This window comes from Oenanthe melanoleuca, chromosome 3 (genome assembly GCF_029582105.1).
Source record: "Oenanthe melanoleuca isolate GR-GAL-2019-014 chromosome 3, OMel1.0, whole genome shotgun sequence".
Taxonomy (NCBI): domain Eukaryota; kingdom Metazoa; phylum Chordata; class Aves; order Passeriformes; family Muscicapidae; genus Oenanthe; species Oenanthe melanoleuca.
Window position 1 is genome coordinate 73,670,980 of NC_079336.1, and position 21,180 is coordinate 73,692,159.

At 39.5% G+C, this 21,180-nt stretch overlaps 1 protein-coding gene across 1 annotated transcript in view; it reads left to right on the forward strand.

Moving 5' to 3' along the window:
• PRKN (parkin RBR E3 ubiquitin protein ligase) overlaps positions 1-17,607 on the forward strand; it is a 652,741-nt gene extending 635,134 nt beyond the window's left edge. Inside the window, exons 10-12 of the mRNA XM_056488202.1 lie at positions 2,132-2,218; positions 13,073-13,190; positions 16,188-17,607. Of these exons, the coding sequence (XP_056344177.1) occupies positions 2,132-2,218; positions 13,073-13,190; positions 16,188-16,297 (315 nt within the window). The 3' untranslated portion in view covers positions 16,298-17,607. The remainder of the gene's footprint in view (positions 1-2,131; positions 2,219-13,072; positions 13,191-16,187) is intronic.
• The last annotated feature ends 3,573 nt before the right edge of the window (positions 17,608-21,180 follow it).

Genomic DNA, 21,180 nt, shown 5'->3' on the forward strand with positions numbered 1-21,180 from the left:
ATGTTTCCAATAGGCCTGTGGGGAAAACATTGGTAACATTGGTACTGAAGATCATTTATTTCAAAGGCAAGTATAAAATATGGCCTCTATAATGAGAAAGTGCATTTCACATCTTAAATAGTACTGCAGGAGCTTATGAATTTTATTATTGTAATAAACACCAGTGCCACATAAACTAGCCAGCCAGAATGTCTCTGCAAAATATATGCCCTAGTTGTTTTTCTTCTCTTTCTTCATTATTTCTCCCTTTACAATGTTTATGAAAGGTTTAACATTGTGCTTGCATGGGAAAAGAGAGATTGGAGTAAGGAAAGCCAGCTGAGGCATTGTGAGATAAGGCAGTGATAAAGCAAGTGTATACAAAACACTATCAGACAAATGGTGTCAGTCAGATGTTCTCATAAGGAAATAAAGTCACAAAGGAAAAAGACAGTAGGATACACAGTAGGAAATTCAATTAAACATGGGCATAACATTAAATTTTAAGGGATAACAAGTCTTTAAGACCTTATGCAGATGGAAACTGAAAGTACCTCTCTCTACATGTTTGAGCAGAGCTTAGCACGCCCAAAACTTTTGACCACTAATGCACTGCAAATAGTTGTGGTATTTAAATGATGCTCTATTACAACAATGCAGACTCCCATACAACATACCCCACAAAAAAAGTGCCTCCATTGTGAGTGAAGCTGTTTGCTAACAACCACGAGTGAATTAACAAATCAGTGTTGGTTGAAGTAAAACAAAACATTTTAGGTCATTGACAAAATAGAGGGAGAAATGCAAAAGCAAAACAATCAATAGTGAACAATTGATTAGGTTTGATATCTCTGAAGTTAGAACACTCCCTGCACTCCACAGCTCTAAATTTCCCTGACTTTCTGAATAACAGGATCAATCCTTTTGGACTTGCACAATGCTTCTTTTCATAAAGGGCAGTTTCTTTAGCATGACAATAAAATATGATTTTCAGTGCTTCTTGGAAAAGGGAAAATACAGCTTGAAAGAGTTCAAAATGAAAATACAAAAGCTGGAATTACTGGCAGACAAACGTTCTAGTGTCATGTCCTCCTGATATCCCTTATTCATTACATGTGAATGCAGCTCTGCATCTAAAAATCAAGGCTGTTTTATCAGTCTTGCTTATAATGCCAGTCAGAATGGCTTACCACTGAGAGATCTTTCAGAGTCTGGAGTTGCATCAAGACAGCATAGCTTTAAAAGAGAGACCCATTCTACAGTATTGACTTTTCCTCTTACCTGCAAGGACACAGAATTTAATTCAGCATTGATGGGTCAAAGATTTTGACACACGTCAAGTCAGATATCTTCATTTTAGAGTTTAAAAAGGGCATCAAACCTGATACATATGAACCACTTTAGGTAGCAGAGGCAGTCAGACTGAGCTAGGGACAATTGTTTCACTTATCTGCAAAAGACTACTTTTCAATGAAGAACATTACTTTTCTTATGTGAAGAGCATGTTATTTAAGGAGGATAAAACCAGAACAACTGCTAAAAATGCAATAAAGGTCTAGAGGTAGATCCCTAAACCCTGTGTTAAGTATCCTATCATTGTGTTCTTTCTATGGATTTTTTAAACCATCCTATAAAGGTCTATGACAAGGATATAATTTCCTAGAAAATGGTATTTCATATGGCCTTTTATAAAGTGGTCATCCCCTAGCAAAGTAATTTATAGTTTTCTATAGAGAAGGCATTTGATTCAGAACTATGAATAGACTATTTCCATTACCAAACACTATACAGCAGAATAGCTTTTTTCAGCCATCACCCTTCTTCTATAAATAGATTTCACAGCAGGAAAAGCACACCCAGAACTATCTAGTATGACTTTACATCCCTAAATGAACCGTGTTGCAATATCTCATTTTTAATAATGGTATTTACATTACTTCACCGATTAAACATACAATAATAAAAAAACACAGCAAAATTGTTGTGTTAATGATTAGAGTGTATAATAAGATGCACAATTTGGAGGATTATGGGAATTTAATAGGAAGAGAAGGGCAAGGGATCATCTGTTGTATGACTCTTCATGATTGTAACCTGCTCTCTGTGTCCCTAATGTGTTTTTCTGACTGTAATGCTTTGGTTTGTTTTCCAGTCTGTGTTCTGCCGTGAATGTAAAGAAGAATTCCATGAAGGGGAATGCAACCCTCTCCTCAGCCCACAGGGAGCCATGGCCCAGAAGGTATGGATCTTACAATTCCTGATCACTATCCCTGGCCCAGCCAGAGTGACATTTGTCAAATGGCTCCTAATTATAATCCTAAGTAAAAGCAATTCTGTTCATGCTGAATTACTCCGGCCATTGGAGTCGCCAAATTGGCTTTGCAGCAGATTTCAGTCTCTGTGATTGATAGAGTAACTGAGTTCTGTCAGGAACACACAGAGCTTTGCCATCAGTTGGTAAAGAAAAGGCCTTCCCAGTGGGCTTCTAGGGTTGTCTCTATTCAGTGTGAACACTTTTGAAAGGCTTTGTATAGTCTTGCTGCCTTTCAGTTTATTTTCAGTGCACCAGTCAGGAAATCATATACGATTGAGCCAAATAACAGGACTTTTATACAGCCTATGCAGAAAATACTATTGGTAATTTATGTTTTAGCTTACAGAAATAAAAAATAGATTGTCTAGGCTGCAAGCTGTTAGATGATAATTATTCTAGGCTGCTCTATAATTTTGTAGCTATAGACCTGGTCAGGAAATAGTTTTTCTCTCCTGGCATTTCTCTTTGTTTGAGATTCAAGTTTTCCTTGAAATAAATAAATCATGTAAAACACAGTTTTCCAACTTAAAAAAAAATAATAAAAATAAAAAAGAGAGCAAGAGAGAGAGCAAGAACAGGAAACATGCTCCCTTAAATATCTCACAGCTTGCCCAGGCTGCACTACTAGGAAGCAGAAAACTGGTACTCCGATATCTGGCAGGTTTGGTGCTAAGAGGAAACTCAAATTGTGAGCCTCCACACAGTCCAGTGTGGCAGATATAGGTTTGTGGGCAGGTGCTGATGAGGGCTTGCATCCAGCCAGCTCTCAGGGAGGTGTGCCAAGCTCCTGTAACTACCTGCAGGCAGGCTCTGCCTGAGGCTGACTTTTGGGGACTCACTGAACACAGAGACTGGCAGAGAGCTGAAATTCTACTGGGAATCTTTGCCATGTGCTACATGGAGATGGTTCATATGCCATACTTTGCAGACCTTGCACTAGGTCATGACCTGTGTAGAGATTGTTCTCTTTAACCTTTCTTAGTGAAGCTCTTCTAATTTATAATAAGAATTAGCAGTAGTTGAGACAGAATGAAACAGCCTGTATTCTCATAGGCAGTCAGGGTTGACCTGGAACATGTGTATTATATCAGACCCAAAATCCATCTACCTTCCCAGCCTCTAATGATTTGTGATGCACATGTGGTATTTTATATTTAGTAGCTATCGGCAATTTCTTTTTCCATGAATTTGTGCAACCCATTTTTGAAGCCATGTGTATATGCAATAAGGAGATTTGCAGCTTAGCTGCCCTCTATGAAGAACAGTTTAATTTTATTTGCAATAGCCTTAGAACAGTCTTCCGGTTCCCATTCACATTTTTATTTTAAAAAAAGCAACTTCAACAGAGACATTGAGAGATGTTTAAAGCATCCAACAGGCTAGTAAAGCAGGAGACCAAGGCTCAATATTTTCCCTGAATTAAACTGAGATAGAACTTGCATACATGTCAACATGAACAGAGAGCTCTATATTCATTAAGTTATTTATGCCTAGAGTTTTGCCTAGAGTACTTAAAGTTGTCATGGCACGTTAAAAGTGAGTTCAACAATGTTGACTCTCTGAATGCTAGAGTTCATGTAATTTTTATCTTCCAAGGCTGAGATAAAGGTAGGCCAGAAAGAATCAGAATACCATAGGAAGAGGTTCTTTATTTTAAATATTTGAATATTGCCTTAGCTTTTTCTTATAACAATGGGAGCACTTCACCTATCTGATTAAATCTCACAGCACATGAATTGCACCCGATTAGAACTGCTAGCTTAGCAATGTTGACTACTGCTGCAGTTCTAGTGTCATGTGAATGTTCTTGCTGTTCCTGAAAAATTTCCTGCACTCTCAAGGAACTGTTCCAGAATAGCTAAATGATAGTGCCAAAAGAACTCTTGCACCTATCCACATCAGGTCCCCTGCATAGACAAGACTACCTACACAGGATTCATTGAGACTCCAGTCTAAGCTGAAGTTAATAGACTTAGGTCCTCCTCCTCTTCCCCTAAAACAGTGAGAGCTGCACTAATTAAAGATCTCCACGAGGCGGTGCTGTGCCACTGAAGGAATGTTTTCCCTCCTTTTCCTGAGCAAACCGGGCAGTAGCAGCAGCAGGACGAGCCCAGAGAGATGCTGGTTTCACCCGCCAGCATCGCTGCAGAGCCGCCCTGCCCACGGGGCTGCTGTGCTGGGCACACAAACCATGCGGGGCATGGATGGAGAGCAGAGCCGCGGGACACTTCCCATCTCTGTCCCGAAATCAGTGTCAGCATTTATCCACCGTGCCCTCAGGCTGGCTGCTCCCCTTGCATCACCTGCGGGTGCACAGGTCTGTGTGTCACACCTAACCTGCTGTGATCGTAGTGAGGTTTTTTATCTTTGCCCACGATCTGTTTCAAAGTAGGAATAATACACTTCCAGGGTTGTCTCCAGCTCATGTAATCTGACTCCTGTCTGGATCATTTCCATATCATTTATTTTATCAAGGCATCTTATTGCCACAAGTTCCGCCAGTCGAATTTAAGGATCAAACACCCTGCACTAAACTGTTCCTCTCCAGAACAGGCACAGGGTGCACAATCAGCTTCAGGGAAATACTTCCAGTAAGGAAAATGCAGGGTTTGCTTTAGCCTGTAGTGGCTGTAGCAGTGAAAGGACTTCTCTTGCCTTCACATTTCTGCAAATGCCTGCAGGTCTCTGATGTTCAACAACAGAAACACTGAGGGCAGGTTCAGGCCTAAGTCAGAGTGACTGAGGTGAACATGGTGGAGCGTGAGGAGTGTGAAAGAGGTGAAAGAAAAACCAGAAAGGAGAGTTGTTGTAGAGGAATTGGGTGCCATAGTTGATGGCAGCACAGAGAGCAGGAAGGGCTGTGGTGGCACCTGAGGAGTTGGATGCTTTAGGGAAGCTAAATGGCATTACTTGCTGCTTGGGGTAGGAAAGGCAAACTCAGCAGCAAGCATGCAGAGAGCAGCCCAGCTTTCACTACTGGCATATCATGACCTTTCAGGTCTGTGCACAGATATTGCTTGGCCCATTGGGAAGGATAAAATGTTCTCTTTCTGCTGAAATATCTACTTTTAGCTCAGATAGGCCATTGGAAGCTTATCTTAAACATTTACTTACTGGTGCAGGACTGATTATTTCCCATCTTAGTGTGTAAATTAGATTATTTCAGGGAAAATAAAATTTATCTGTGGCAGTATCAGTTGAGAAACTTTGTTTTAAAACCATTGCAGCCTCCTGGAGCCATTTGAACTTTAGGATGACAGAACAAATAATATTTGATGAATTAAAAGACACAGTGTGCATGATGGAATCAATGACACAGCAAAGGTGACTCCAGCCAGATTTAGGTTTAGAAATAACCACATAGTCCCTGCTATGTACACCACAAAACCAAGCTTCCTGACCTCTTTAACCTCACACATAGACAGTCTGTGCTAGTGGGGAATCTAGCCATAAACCAGCTTCCTCTGCAAGTCCCATCTTAAAATTAGCCCAGCTTTCCTAGCACAAAACCTTTCTAGATGATTTTCCTTTTACAAGGATTAGCAATGCACCTTCTTGCTCACTAGCAACTGGACAATAAAATGTGGCCACATATTAGATTTGAACTTTTTCAGAGTAGCTTTCAGGATGGTTTTAGTCCTGGGCATGCTGATGAGACAAGGTAAATTGTAACAGCAATGACATGGTTGTAAAAGTGGTGCCTATGAAAATAAGTGAGTAGAATATGGGGCACTGAGTCATAAGTGTTTGGGGGAAAAAAGGGTAACACAACCTGGATGAAATGTGTTATTAAAAAGTTGGTTCTGTGGACAAACTTTCTCCAAGAAGCTGATGATTATCTCTTCAAACTCCTTAAAAATCCTGTCAGAACATACCTAGTCTTAGTCCAAGTCTTAATTCCAGCTAGTCTGAGAAGGAGTCTGTTCTAGCAAGTCTGGCCCTGCAATCCATGCAATCCAATAAAATCCTTCTCCAAATATTCATCTTTAGCTGCTGATGCAGCTGAAAATTCTTACCCATTTCTTGCACACAGGTCACAGACTAGGTGGTGTAAATTTCTGCTATTTTGTTACCTTGAAAATCTCATTACCTGCTATAGGTGTTCAGACCATGTTCACTGTATATGCAAAGTAAAAAATGTATTGCTAATTTTATCAAAGTCTTAGCTAATCAATAAAGTATTTTTAGCCCATTTACAATAACACTAGGACTTACAGTTCAAAGTATATTTAAAATAAGGGATATGCAAACTTTCAGGTAACAGTCATTTCCCAGGTGTTATTTTTAACCTTCCACTGCTCCTCTGGGTTCTAGGCTCAATAGCTGCAGTCTGGAATGGGCTGGTATAGTGAATCCATTACCAGAAGGAGCATGATGTTGATATTGAAGGATTTTTTTCTTTTCCTTCTTATTGTAAAATCTGCTTGGAGTCAGTCTTATGTGTTTGTTAACAGAATCCTTCTCTGACTCACAAGCCAAAGTTGTTGTGTTTGTGTTTTACCCAAGTTGGTTATGCCTTTGTTCTCTTCGTTGTCCTCAAGACTGTTTTTACCCATCTTTCAAGGCTGTATTTGGGTAACTGACCCCTTGAGTGTAGTTTATAGTGCTGGGGCCTCACATATCATCCTCTGCTTTCAAGGCCTCTTCTCTCATCCCATGCTGTTACTCCTCTATGTAGCATTTTATTGTAGGGTCAGAGGCAGTTTGTTCTGACCTATAGTGCCTGTAATGGTCATTCCTGCCTGTTAGTTACAAAAACACATGGAACTGTTAAACCATGCAATAATACAAAAATTGTACAAAAGCAAGAGCAGAACAGAGGAATAGTCATCAGGTCATTAAATAATTGCTGTCACAGGCTAAACCAAATCTCTAGGTATGCCAAGAGAAGTTCAGATAAAGTGTGATGGGTCCTGAGGCTCATGGTGCTGGCTTGGCACAAAGGATGTGGTCTCTTACAAGAAACAGCAACATGATTTTTACTGAGACATAAAGATACATGTTCTCAACCTTCTTCTACAGTCTCTTCCAGTGTCAATTTATAGCTAGTGCTGTAAAACTTGACTTCAACTCCGCTTTTAACCTGTGGGACACTGCCTGTCCTGGCTTTAGCCCTAAATTGGAGCCCAAATTTGTCACCCAAACCCCAAAGCTGCTCCCAGACCCACCACCTTCAAATCAAACTTCAGCTGTTCCTTGTTTGGAACTCAGCCCTCTCCACCCTCAAGTAGCTAATGTAGGATCCAGGTAATAGCTGTGCTGTTCTGCAACTGGCAGTATAGAATTTATCCAGCACCCCTGTCAGCCCAGGAACCCACCAGACCTAACCATAAGCAGAGCAATCAGTGCCTCAGCTGAGTCAGGGCAAACATGATCCTCTCCATCAGGACACACTTCCAGGGCCCAGGCTGCACTCTAACCAGAGTTTCTGGGCTCAGACCTGACTCAGGCATGATGTCTCAGACAAAGGATTGGCTCAAAACAGACTCACTGGATCACTTCCCAGACGTGTTTTTTGCTGCACAGGTGCAACATAAAGCTTGTACATCCCTGTGCTGGTGCACACACATCCAGGAAAGCCTGTCACAGCATCTGGCATCCTGCTGAAGGCTGCTGGAATGTATTCCTGGAAAAGCTCCCAGCTCACGTGGGCTGCAGGTGAGCCTCCAGCCCATCTTTTCCTCCCACTGCCTCCTGTGTGCAGGTCTCAGAGTTGACAGCAGGGGGTATGAAATGTACAGGCATTGCCTTCCAGGCTTCCTTTTCCATTGTGCAAGGACAGCTGCTAACCTCCCATGCTGAAGATTTCCAGCATGTAGGGTTGTGAAGCCTGGTCTCTAAGCAGCTAATGATCATCTAAAAGATAAATAGTAAATGCTAACCACAAAAAGCATTAATTATTTCCCTGCATTTTAGTGGAAGGAAAAGCTACTGAAAAGGTTCATCACACACAGTATCTTTCAATGAGTCCTGAGTCACAGTATGAAATGTGGAATATCTATTATTAGGTCATTGATTTTTTTTTTTTCCCCCATCAGGTAAATTTTAAAAGTTAAATAAAACATGGCTGTACAAGAAAAGGGACATCTAGCTGGATTTCTAAAATATCTTAAATAACTGAAAAAGAAACTGAGGCTCAGGGTTTTAGTATTTGGTTTACTCACAATGTCGAGCTCGAGACATTTCAACCCACAGGTGCCTAATTAAAGGAGCAAGAAAAATAACTATAACCAGGAAATGTCCTGTAAAATTAATCTCTGCGTTATAAATAAAAATGCACCAGAGGAAATCTGAGAATAGGTCTTAACTTCCTGTCTAATGAGAAATAGGTGATAAATATATAGAGAGAATTTTAGCTTTCCTATTTTGGGCAGCAGTAAAGTAAAAAAGATGTGACAGACTGCTTTTGTTTATGAGCTTGAGCTGACAGTCATTTTCAGCTGTGCTGCCACTTACAAGAGAAGGCACGTTTTTTATTCCACTCATGGAAAACAGTTATATAAGAATGACCTGTATTAGATTAGATTTTCTGCTTTAGAGCAGTGCAAATTCAATATTCACCATCTACCTGAATTTAATTCATTATATGAATGGCTGCAACACACAGAGTGGGAACCTTGATGTGCAGTGTCACCAAACCAGAGCACTCTTTCATTGTATCCATTATAATACCCTGTGTATATCAATTTGATTTTAACTAGTTGCTGTCACCACAAAGCAGCTCTTTCATTTTATGTCAGAATTCCCGAGGCACACGAGACAAATTGGCTCACACAAAGCTGCTTCATGTGGATTTAACTGGATCATTGTAGTACTGGCACCTCTATTTTCCCTGTGTGTGAAATATATTCTGATTGAATGAGTATCTTTTCTGCTCCTTATCTACAGCCACATTCTAGCATCTTGATTAGCCTGAATCTGTCTCTAAAATAGAGCAATAGTCCCATAGCTATGCACATCTCTCTTGGTGAGATTTTGACTCTTAAGTGGCTCAAATAATCCATTCTCTTCCAAAACCCTCTAGCCTATGTAGTGCCCTAGACACCTGCTATTTTTACCCCCTGCAGTAAAAGGCACCAATAAACATGGCAGTATGTTAATTCATGTCATCATGTTCAAAAAACAGCCTGGTTGAAGCTAAGAAGACAAAATAAATTTAAGTTGGGCTGTCACTATCCATTGTAAAACAGGCTTCAACAGCTGAGGCTGCTTTTGCTTAGAGCTCTAGCTCTAGTGGGCTGTGTTAACCTAAATATTATGGTGGGATGAACATTGCTCAGGCACAATGAATTATTCTTTTTCTTCCTTTCAAATGCTCTCAAGTATACATAGCTTTACTCACATTCTTATTAGAAAACGAGTAATACTTCTTGTTTTGAGACATCTAAACCTTTTTAAAATTCTGTATTTCACATAAAGTGAAATAATTTTACATATTTCTATTACCCTAAATAAAAAGCTTATTTTTGCAAGTAAAATTCTCTTAAAACCAACCATTTCTGTTCAAAAGCAAATGTATTTTGGATTCAAAGAAAGCTTCACTGGGATACATTTTTTTTAAGTTATGCATGACCAGCTTTTTTGCTTTTTGGGGAGAGATGAAGCATCAAGGGCAAACAAGCAGGAATGCAGAAATTACATCCACTTAAAGCAAAGCAGAAAGGAAATTAACAGTTGTGTATTCTACTCTGAATTAAGAGTCTTCAGTTTTCATACGTTGTCTATACCAGGCAAAATAAGCATGATCATAAGGCAGTATATAATTTGTGAGTGTCAAAATTCAACATTATATATCTAAGCCTTCCAGTGTTTTGAAGCTTTGCCTTGAATGTTTTTAATCTAGATGGTATTGCTTAGTTGCTGTCTGTGAGCACACTCTTCATTTGCTTCCATGTAGCTCTACTGACAGGTCGATGTGTACTCTATCACCTGAATGAGACGCTGCTCTAAGAAGGACACTTACTTCTATTTCAAGATGCTCTCTGTCCCTGTAGATCTCTTTCCAGTACTGCATAATATCGATTAACTGCAAAGAAAGCATTCCATGTACAAGTTTTTGGATTGTTGTATGGTCTTCAGCAGTCTCTGTAGTCTCTTTATCCCTGTTAGTTTTTTCCAAGAAGACTCAGCATAGAAACAGAAGTAAATCTATGTCCTTCAGTGTGACCCAGAGATAATAAGACAAACTTTTCCTCCTGTCTCCCTAAGGGAATAATTCAGGGGGGAAATTGAATAGTGCTTACAACAGCTCTTTCTGTAGCTTGCTGTTATTTATGTGTGTTCATTCCTGGTCGTAATATGCAGCACAGTTGAGAATAAAAAAATTAATTAATAAAGTACATGAAATCTATTAGTTTTTCCATACTGCTGGGACAAATCTTCTATACTCACTGGGGAACTAAAGCATATTTTGTTGAGTGAGCATCAAAGTCTCCTGTCCTCAGCAAGTTGATGTGTGAGACACACCTGGAGCATCTCTGAACTTACTATTCAAGACCTGGCAGAACAAGCAAAGTTAGAAACCCCTCTGCTTGACAACCTAGGCCATTGTCAAGGAGAATAGATTTGATAGTTTAGGATGTAACAACAAGATTTAAATAGTAGCTGGTAAGGAAGAATTGCCATACACCTTTTCTTTATTGTTTGACAAAAAAACTGCAGATAAATATATGTGTGTTTGCCATCTCTGGGTGTGGAGCACTAAGTAAAGCACATGAACACTAAAGGCTTATAGATCTGGATGGTATGATTTCCTCACTGAATCAGAGGGACTCCATCACTGTGCCATTTCTCTGCATTTGGTTCATGCAGCAAGAAGTTTTTAACTTAGCATTCAGCAAGACTGGGCATAGGAGGGATGTTTCAGATCTAATGGGCTGAAATACTAAGCTGCTGCATCTAGTTCATGCTAGAATTTTTGCAATGGAAAATACTAAAATAATTCACCACTGTCTTCAGCAATTTGTCTTGGTGAACTGCATTTTTGTGGCTAGAAGTTGTTTCTTTTAGTTATTCCTAAGGTCTCCAGTTCTGTTTTCAGAACTAAGATCAAAAGTGTTTATACAAATAAAGTTAGCAATATGGTGTGTGAAATTTTGCCTCAGTGTCATTTGCTATTAGGTCACAACAAAGCCATGAAGAGGGAGGAAAAAGTGTGTTTGCAAGTATTAAAACACTTTTCATCTGTATGCATGTTAAGCAGTGAGCTCCCATTAATGTGAGATATCATCTTATTCCTGTCACAGGGACAGCTGTGGCCCAGGTCAAGTGTTCCCCACTCTCCAGCTCTGCCTCTCTGAGCTAGCTCAGGTTGCTTGCAGAAGTCATCCTTCCTTAAGGATGTAGGTGTTAAAAAATCAATACTAGATTATGTTCTTTGCTATTAGCCTGAGCAGCTTTTTCTGTTTCCCAGAACTTACTAATGTGCTGTTGTATAGAGGTCATCTTTCTGCCAAATTGCTGAATAATCCAGCAGGGTGCAGGGCTGAGTTCCCTCTCCACAAGCACAGAGACAAAAGTAAAAGTCATTTCTAGGATACAGATGAAGAGACTTCATTCACTTTTGTCACATCTTCATCAAAAAGATAAGCAAATTAAAGAATATTCAGTGAGGAGCAACAAAAGACATTCACAGACTGAGGAGACTGATATTGGCTGTAAAATGAAAAATGGCAAACATATTATTAATGTTTCCTGATTAAAAGAAGACAGTGGGGGATTTTTGTTGTTTTTTTTGTTTGGTTTGGTTTTCCTTAAATGCATATTGCAATGGGCACTAGATGAGCTGGAATTAAATTTCTGCAGATGTTGGTTTTGTTATTCCGTTTTAACTGTGGTCATTTCAGCTAAGAACTAAAATCGAGGCACTACTCACTGACACAACTTACACTTTTATTAACACTAGATGGCCAGAATTCAAGTGGAGTTATGGGTTTGCTCTATTGTTTAAAGTTGGGCAATTTCCTTTTTCTGTCATATTAGAAATAAATACATTAAAAAAATTTTCCATACAAATATCCACATAAAAGCCTGTAAGTATTTAGATGGTCTACACTAAGAAGTTACAGGAATTGTTATAAATAAAACAGTTTTGTTTAAGTTCATCATTTTCCCACATGCTTGAATAAAACCATGAATGGAGAGAGCAGAGCTTCAAGGTTGGAACTTACATGCATTGTTTATAGGTACTATCCACACAGATGCCAACCTTGTGTGATGGAAATGACCCAAAGCACTGCCATCTCTTTTGTCCTTGTACTATCATTTTGGGCAGGAAACAGCCAAATAGAACACTTGTGTAGATTATGTAATTTTGTCCCAGTCATAAATAGGACGAACACAGGAGTCCCTTTTCTTCTCTTCATGATGATTTTTTCCTTCTGTGTCATTCTATCTGGGGAGCTTTCATTGCTCACAAGTGGGTTTTTAAACTTTTTCCCAAAATTTTTATGTTTGTTCTTTGTGCCTGTTATATTTGTGTGGTCATATTGGAATGAAACTCAGACCTCCAATACAACAGAGTACAGTTTATTATGAAAAACAGTTTCCTTCCAGGCACCCCACCATCCTGCATTACCCAATGTTGCATTTCCTTGGTGTTTTTGCTTTTCCTCCAAGAAGGGCTTTAATGCCTGAAGCAGAATCAAACCTGTGGTGTCTAACATGATGTTGTCAGCCAGATTCACCTGACTCCTCCTTTGCCTTCCCTTTTGCCTTGCCTGTCTTTGTGCATTTGCAGCACTGGATGCCCCAATGAGTGCTCTTTCTCCCTCTTTGCAGGGATACGCAGTTGATGAACACGCAGCCATGCAAGCTCGATGGGAAGAAGCATCTAGAGAAACAATCAAGAAGACAACCAAGCCATGCCCCAACTGCAATATTCCAGTAGAAAAAAATGGTAAGTTTATTAGACATCTTGTACTTACCCATCTCTTAAAATTACTTTTACAGTATAAATTTATGAATGTGCAGGTGTGCATATGCATAATATTATTCCAAGAGGGGGAGAGCACAAAAAGCTTGAATAATTCCCTGTGTCACCTTATCTAAATTATCTTGAAAAGACTAAATCACTTAGTTCTGAAACCACTAATTAAGCCTAACAAAATGTCTGGCTATTTTTTAGATAGGGGAAATGGGGCATTGAATGTAGATTCATATGACTGGATATCCAGCTAGTTATCTAGACTTTCCCTTGTCACTGGGAAAAATAGATATTTGTAGGGTAAAACTCATCTCATGATGATGCAGAACATCATATGTAGGCCAGAAAATCACACCTGAAAGTGGAGTGAGAAGAATTAGTCCTGCTGTAGATGTCTGCACAGTATATTGCTGAATTTGGGTGAGATTAATCCCAACCCAGCCACATGCCCATGGTAGAAGAGCAAGTTAGAGGAAGCAACACGAGTCCTTACAAACAGTTTGCATTAATCAGTTCTTATCATGTAGGAAGAAAAGTAATCTGCTGGCACTGGGATGTTTAGAATGAAGAACAGGAATGATAAATAGACTGTACTTTATAGGTTAATACTGTTCCAAGACTTAATTGTATTTATGCTAATTAATAAAAATGCCTAGGCATTATACAAATACTTAGAGGATGCTTCCCAGTTTTGTGGCATTTACATGAGACACTGAAAACCCCAAATAAGGCACTATAAACTGCAAGGGGAGAACACTTTCAGCATGACACTGCAGAAATATTACTGGGGAAGAAATAGGACAAAATCCTGTAATCTGGGGAAAGAAAAGAAGGCAGTTGGCAGATGGAAAGTGGGAGACACCTTCAAGCACAAGAAGCAGAAGGAAAGAAAGCTTGAATTGAAGAGTGGGAAGGTGAGACAAGATTTGGCATAGCATAGAGAGCAAGGTGGGCAGCAGAAGAGAGGTAACAGAGGGCTGGGTCAAAAAATTATTTTCATATTTATCGAACAGACTGAAAACCAGAAGTTTTAATCTGATTAGAAATAGAAACATGATAATGGTGACTATTTATATTCAAGCACTTGTGCACAGCCAAACAAAAAGCCCTTCTGGTTAGCCTTGAAGGAGTGGTAAGACCTTTACTTTCTCTTAGACTCTGAGCATCCTACTTTAGTTGCCCTGCTTTGAGCAGCCTTTTGGATTAGATGATCTCTTAAGGGGCCTTCCCATCTCAGTGATTCTGTCATTTTGCAAACAAAATCATGAAGCTTAAAAAGTGCAGTGTTTGCCTTCTTCTTTGGTCATGGGTACTGCACATGCCAGCTTCTAGGCTGCCACTTGTAAACTCAAAGAAGCCCTTCAGAGCTGCCAAAGTACAGCTGCTGTCAAGAGACTGACAACTGTATCCTGAGGTCTGCCAGCAGTCCTCATCTGGGAGGAGTACACTGACTCCACACAGGAGAATAATTCTGCTTTTCTTCCCCAAATAGTCTGTGGACAGTGTCTTTTACAAGGGGCAGTGACAAGGCCAATAACTTTTCTGTAACAGCCTGTACAAACTACTGGCATTGTAGATTATTTCTGGATGCCAGTAACTTTCCTCTAATAGCTGAAGTGAGAGAGAGAAGCATGTTCCCACAGCTCAGTCCCCAGTCTGAGTGAGTTTAAACACACATCCATGTCTCTCAGAGGGCTGCTGTACTCACAGAGCTGTAGGTCCTGTTGCTTGGGGCACTCTCCACTGCTGATCTCAGCTGCCATGTAGCAGAGAATAACATGATTTATGTAGCTTAGCAAGGAGGGCACACATTTTACAGAGGGCACCTATTGGGTTTGGGCTCTGTACCAGACCTGAGATGAGTTTTACCCAGTGATGGCTTAACAAAAACTGCAAAAGAGGACTGGATCTAAATTTTAAATAAACCATAACATGGAGGCTGGCCATTTGTATGTTTACATTTAAATAAGATAAAAATCTTTCTGTCACATTGCATTTCTTAGACAAAGATATAAACTGACAAATAGTCCTTGCTATCACAAGTGGTTTTCTCTCTCTGTCAGGTGAAGCAGACAAGCCTATTTTAACAAACCAATTCTTGTTTGTTTTTGCCTTCTGAGAAACATTCTGGAGTGGCATTTTAAAAAATGTGGTGTAAGGGTAGCAGCTCATACAGTAGGGAACACACACTTCATGTACCTCCCATCACCATTTGGAGTCAAACCAAAATGACATTTCAGCATTTCTTCATGGTGCATGCTTTTCTCTCAGTTTGAATTACACAACAGATCTCTTTGTGTGGTAAGCAACATAATTTCAATTTGAAGGGTATTTCTGTAATGACCTTTGACAATGTTAATGTTTTGTGTATTACAAAATAAACTTTTGATCAAGGTTGTGAGCAGAGAAATTAAAGCTGCTCTCATGGTATGGAGAAGAAAGAAATCCAACACGCAAAAAACATTGATGTGATCAAAAGGCTGCTTCAGATACTAAAAAGGTCAAATCAGCTTAAATTACTAATGTCATTTTTGTGTAATCAGCAGTCAGCCACCAAAGTCTGTATCTCCTGATTCACCAACTGTGCAAATCTTGCAAATCTTTCAATCCAAATTTTAAAAGAAAATTAATTTTGTTTATCTTCTGGCTCACAGCTGGACTAGCCTAGAGTAACCTTGAGGAGGTACCTCCAGGACTGCTTTGAGAGGCCACAGACTATCATCTCTTTTCCCTATCTCTAGCATAGTCTTTTTTAATTTCCTCCTACCTAGAAAAGCACATTAAAGCCCAATAAGAGAGGAGCAGTGGGTTTTAGAAAGCCCAGGAAAATACTCTTCAGGTTTGTACTTTTATTAAATAATTTACTTGGTAAATTAATGTCTAAGACAATTGATTTAAGTACTCTGAATTGTTGATTAACATCTCAAAGTGTTTTCCAAGTACCAAAGGCATTCTGTTGCTGTCTTGCAGGTGGCTGCATGCACATGAAATGTCCTCGCCCTCAGTGCAGATTTGAGTGGTGCTGGAACTGTGGCCTGGAGTGGAACAGAACCTGCATGGGAGATCACTGGTTTGACTAGCAGTGCTGAGGCCAACCCATGTTGCTGCTAAAGCTTTTTTTAATCAGGGCAAAATTCTGAACCACTTGCTTAAACAAAAATCCCAGTGGTTTTAGGGACACAGAGTTCAGAAGTTGGCCTACTTTGTTGGTTTTTTGCTTTATTGCATATGCAATCATACCAAAATCACATTGAAGTTATGCCAAGGCTTTTTAATCCACTAAGTAAAAAGAATAATTGTTTTAATGGACAGACTTGCTCATCATGGTACAAAGAGGGGTAAATTACAACTTTTTGTACTTGTGCAGTCTGTCAACATGGAGAGTTGGCAGGGTTACTGTGAGGAACCTTACTTGGCATTTGTAGTCAGGAATCCATAACTCTTGCAAGAGGGAGCAGCCTGCATATGTGTGTGTGCAGTGTGCAAGCATCAAAGGGCATGGAAGATATTTCTTGCATAATTTTGTTTTTTTCTTTGACCACTTCTTCACTCATTCAGCACAATTTTTGATTTTGAGGCAGTATTTCTTAACAGCATTTTTGTCAGAGGGAAGGCTGTGGCTCTTAAGTGTTTTCTCAGGGTTTCTTCATAGCAGGCTTTCTGCAGGGGTTTTGCTTTCAAACAGAATTCTCATGGAAACACCCAGCTTTATGCTGTACTTGTGCTGCTGTATTTGGGATATACAACACAAAGCCAGCCTACCCACTCATTACAGACTTTGTTACCATGGGAAGATTAGCTAAGGATGCAGTGTCAGCCCTACCCCTGGCTGCTGGTGCAGTGGTGACTGGATCCAATTAAGTGTTGTGCAAGATACACTCACAGGGCTTCATTTTTCTTGTACTTATGGGATGCTTTGGACATGGCAAAGTGAGGCAGGAGGAGACTTCTCAGGGCTTTTATCTACCATGATCCTTCTAAATTGAATGACAATATGGGTATGATTCTGAAAATATATTCATTGCTCTAATGGTGTGGGGCAGAGGGACAGCTTCATTTTACAATGTTAACACAGTAAGTAAAGTTTAATAGCATTTCCAAGTCTGGACAATTTTACTGTTTGTGATCTTTGCATTGATGTTTTATGTTTTACAAAATGGGTAATGTCCACATCCAACACACCATGTAAGGATATGCACACTTTAGTTCTGGGAAAAAACGCACAATAAATAAAGTGGTCAAAATTTTAAACTTTATTTCTTTTTTTTCATTTGAATACAAAGTAAGTGAGTACAAAAATGTTGGGTGGGTCATGCATTGCCTTGACTGATTCAAACTCCCAGCTGAGAGGCAAGCCCTTTGATCAAGACATAATGTTAGCACAAAATAAATTCCACATCCATGTTCTTCTTTTATCAAGTTTGAACTAATATTTTGTATGGCATGACTGTAGAGTCCTGAAATATGGGTGTGCCTCATATCAGTGCAGAGCATGAAGCTTGAGGCATAAGAAAAATCCTAGAAAAAATGTCACTAGAAAAAAATGTCCAATTGCTAAAAGCAGTGGAATATTCATCTGTCTAAACTGGAGGTGACATTAAAAGTGTGAGGAAACAAAAGAATGAAGGCATGAGGTCGAAAAAGGAGAGAGTGAACTGATAGAATTAAGAAAATGAGAAAGAAAAGAAGTGGCAATGAGAAGACAATGGACATTTCCTAAAGCTAATTTTCCTGTTTGGAACTGCTTGACTAAAATTTATGCAGGAGGAGCTACAATGAAGTGTAGGAGTGCAATTGAATGCTGCAATTTAGCTCATTTAAGTATTTTGTCTTAACAGGGGTATTTTACTGTGAGCTCTGATTATCTCATTATTTGATTTCCTATATCTGGGTCTATTTTATAATTTATATGGCTAATTTCCAACAGGCCAGGGGAAAAGTAACAATGCTTAATTTTACTTTGATAATGGGAGTTCATCACTATATGTCATATTCAAAACCATTCAGAATTAAAGAAGTCTGAGTCTCCCTTTTTCTTTTTTTAGTGTCTTTATCATATAGGAAGAAGGAGTTATTCACTATAAGGCAGTTTTAGTGAGTTAGAGCCTGACCTAATACATTAATGTTTTAATTGTTACATAGAAATATGTGATTTATGCCCCTGGACCAGGGTCCATGGAAGTCAATGGACTACAGACCAACTCCATATTTCTTTCTGGCCTGGGAAGGGCATGCCAGGCATGAGTCACCAGGCTAGAATATAAACACCTCTTTCTTGGAAGAAATTGTCAGAGAACAGGATTACAAGCCTCTGTCTGAGATGTAAGCAAGGGCAGGAAGGGAGAATAAAGAAAGGAGTTCCAGCATTGACTCAAAGTTGTGTCACACAGTCCAGATTTTGCACTCTGCCAAAAACAAATGTGTATTCTGCAGAATTTAACAGATCCTGATCTTCTCTGTGTTAATACTATATGTCTCCATGCATACATGCACAAACTTGGGGAATGGTACAGGCTGTTAATCTGATTTCTCTTTAGTCTAAGATGCTCATAGTTTCCACAATTTACAGGGTGTGAAAATTCAGGATTAATGTTCTGCTGACACTGTAAGAATGCTGGAATTTCTATAGAGATGTGTGAGTTGAACCTAAAATGTCCTACACTGGTAACTTTTTTTTTGCATGGAAAGTGTCATTTTAAAAAACAGATCTAGAATGTCTTGAAAAAATCCAATTTATTTTGCAATTTGAAGCAAAACAAAACAGAACAGCCCGAGTTTCCAGTGTCTATTCAGACTGCTCCTCTTATTTTATCTCTGAAATATCAAAGTGAAATTCACCTCACTCAACTTTAGCTCTCTGGTCAGTTCAGCAGCTTCTGAAGCTTGTTGTGCATGTGCATGGTGGATCCTGCTGAGTTTTTAGTACAACTGCTCATGGCTAGAGGTGTGATGGCAACATCCCTGACAGAGATGCACAGGACCTGTTCTGTGCTCTCCTGCACACTCTTGGCTTGGTTGCTGCATGAGGAGGGGAATCTTCCTTTTTTAAAACTTTGAACACTGGCACTGCTTGCTGGCATTCCTGAAGCCAGCCTTGGCAAACACTTCCTCAGGGCTGGCACACACATCTCTGGAAGTGGTCCCAGGCAGCCATGGAGGGTTAATGAAGAGAAACAGGACTTGAGCATGAAAGAAGGTAAGAAACCTGAGGGCTTAAGCAGAAGAAAAGTTTTCAGAAGCTTGTGGGTTTATGTTGTCTCCTAGCAATACAATCTGGAAACAATGACATGTAACTGTGTTCTTAGAAGGTGATTTATTGTGGAGCTACAAAGCAAAAAACAAGAAGTCTCTACCTTTCACATCAAGGTTTGGCTTTGTTAATTGAATTGTCTTTACCTTGAACCTTCTTCAACTTTCAGACTAAAATAATTACAGACTTGTTCTTTGTACTGCAATCTGGGATCCTTTAGTGCATGTTAAATGGATTAAGTACAGGATGTATGCTTAAATATTCAACAATAATTATCATTATAATAATTCAGCTCTATAACTACAATGAAAATCTCTAATATTTAATTTCAGCTGGAAATGAAATCCAAATACCAAGAATATTAAGAAGAAAATACATAGCAATTTGGGTTCCTCAGGAAAAAGCATATCTCAAAGTTTAAAGTAAATAATACTTCAGGAGCTGTGCCTTTGACTAAAATACCATTTATCTGTCTGTCATCTTGTCACAAAACAAAAGCCAAATTATTTCATTTTAAAGGGTACACTTTAGAAAAAAAAAATCAGTAAGTGGCACTCCAGAAGAAACATATGCTGCTGATGGGAAATAAGGGTCAAGCTCTGAAAGAACAGCAAGCAAAGCAAAATGCTATTTGCATATGAATAGTGAGGTACCATCTCTATTGCAAACCAGTGTGATAGTTTTTGTCTGCAGATGTGGTAGATCATGTAAGCTGGAGTGAAACTGGTATTTTTGCAGGGAAACATGAGACAATTGGAGGTAAGAGGCCAAGAGATTCTGCTGTCATGGAAGACTGGGAAGATTCAACCCTTTGTGCTAAACCTTCTCACATTTTGAGCAACACCTGTCATGTTTCTGCTGTTGACTGTGCTACTCAAACCTTTACACAAGTAAATCATCGTGTGCAGGAAGCTCAGCGAGCAACCCTTACAGCAAGATTGGAAGCATGAAGCATAAAATCAGCTCTGAAGATTGGTTAGCCCCATGCTGACTTAATTTGTGTGATGCAGTGTTTGATGGGTGTGGTGTCATGCTTTAACCAGTCAGCAAGCTGAGAACCACGCAGCTGCTCGTGCTCTGTGCGTCCCCAGCCCTCTGGGATGGGGAGGAGAACCTGAAAAAGGTAAAACCTTCCTAGGGTTGAGATAAGAACAGTTTGATAATTAAAATAAAGTAAAAAATATCATCATCATCATCATCATCATGGAATCATAGCAAGGAAAATGGTGATAACCAAAAGAGAAAAAGGAATAAAACCCAAGACGAACGAGTACTGCACAATGTAATTGCTCACTACCCACTGACTGATGCCCAGCCCGGCCCTGAGTAATGATCAGCCCCTCTCAGCTGCTCCCCTTGTTTATTACTGAGCATGTCCTTCTGTGGGGTGGGATGTCCCTTTGGCCAGGCCAGGTCAGCTGTCCCGCCCAGCTTTGTGTGCTCCTCCTCACTAGTGGAGCATGGGAAACTGAAAAGTCCTTGACTTGAGCATTATTTAGCAACAACTGAAACATCAGTGTGTTGTCAATATTATTCTCATGCTAAATCCAAACACAAGCACTGTACCAGCTACTAGGAAAAAAATTATCCCATTATCCCAGCTGAAAACAGGACATATGGTGATGGCTGATGGAGAGAAATTCTACACAGAGACAGAGAGCTGCAGTAGCTCCTAAGAGCTAGGTTTTATTTCCAGGCAGCAAAATTCTCCTT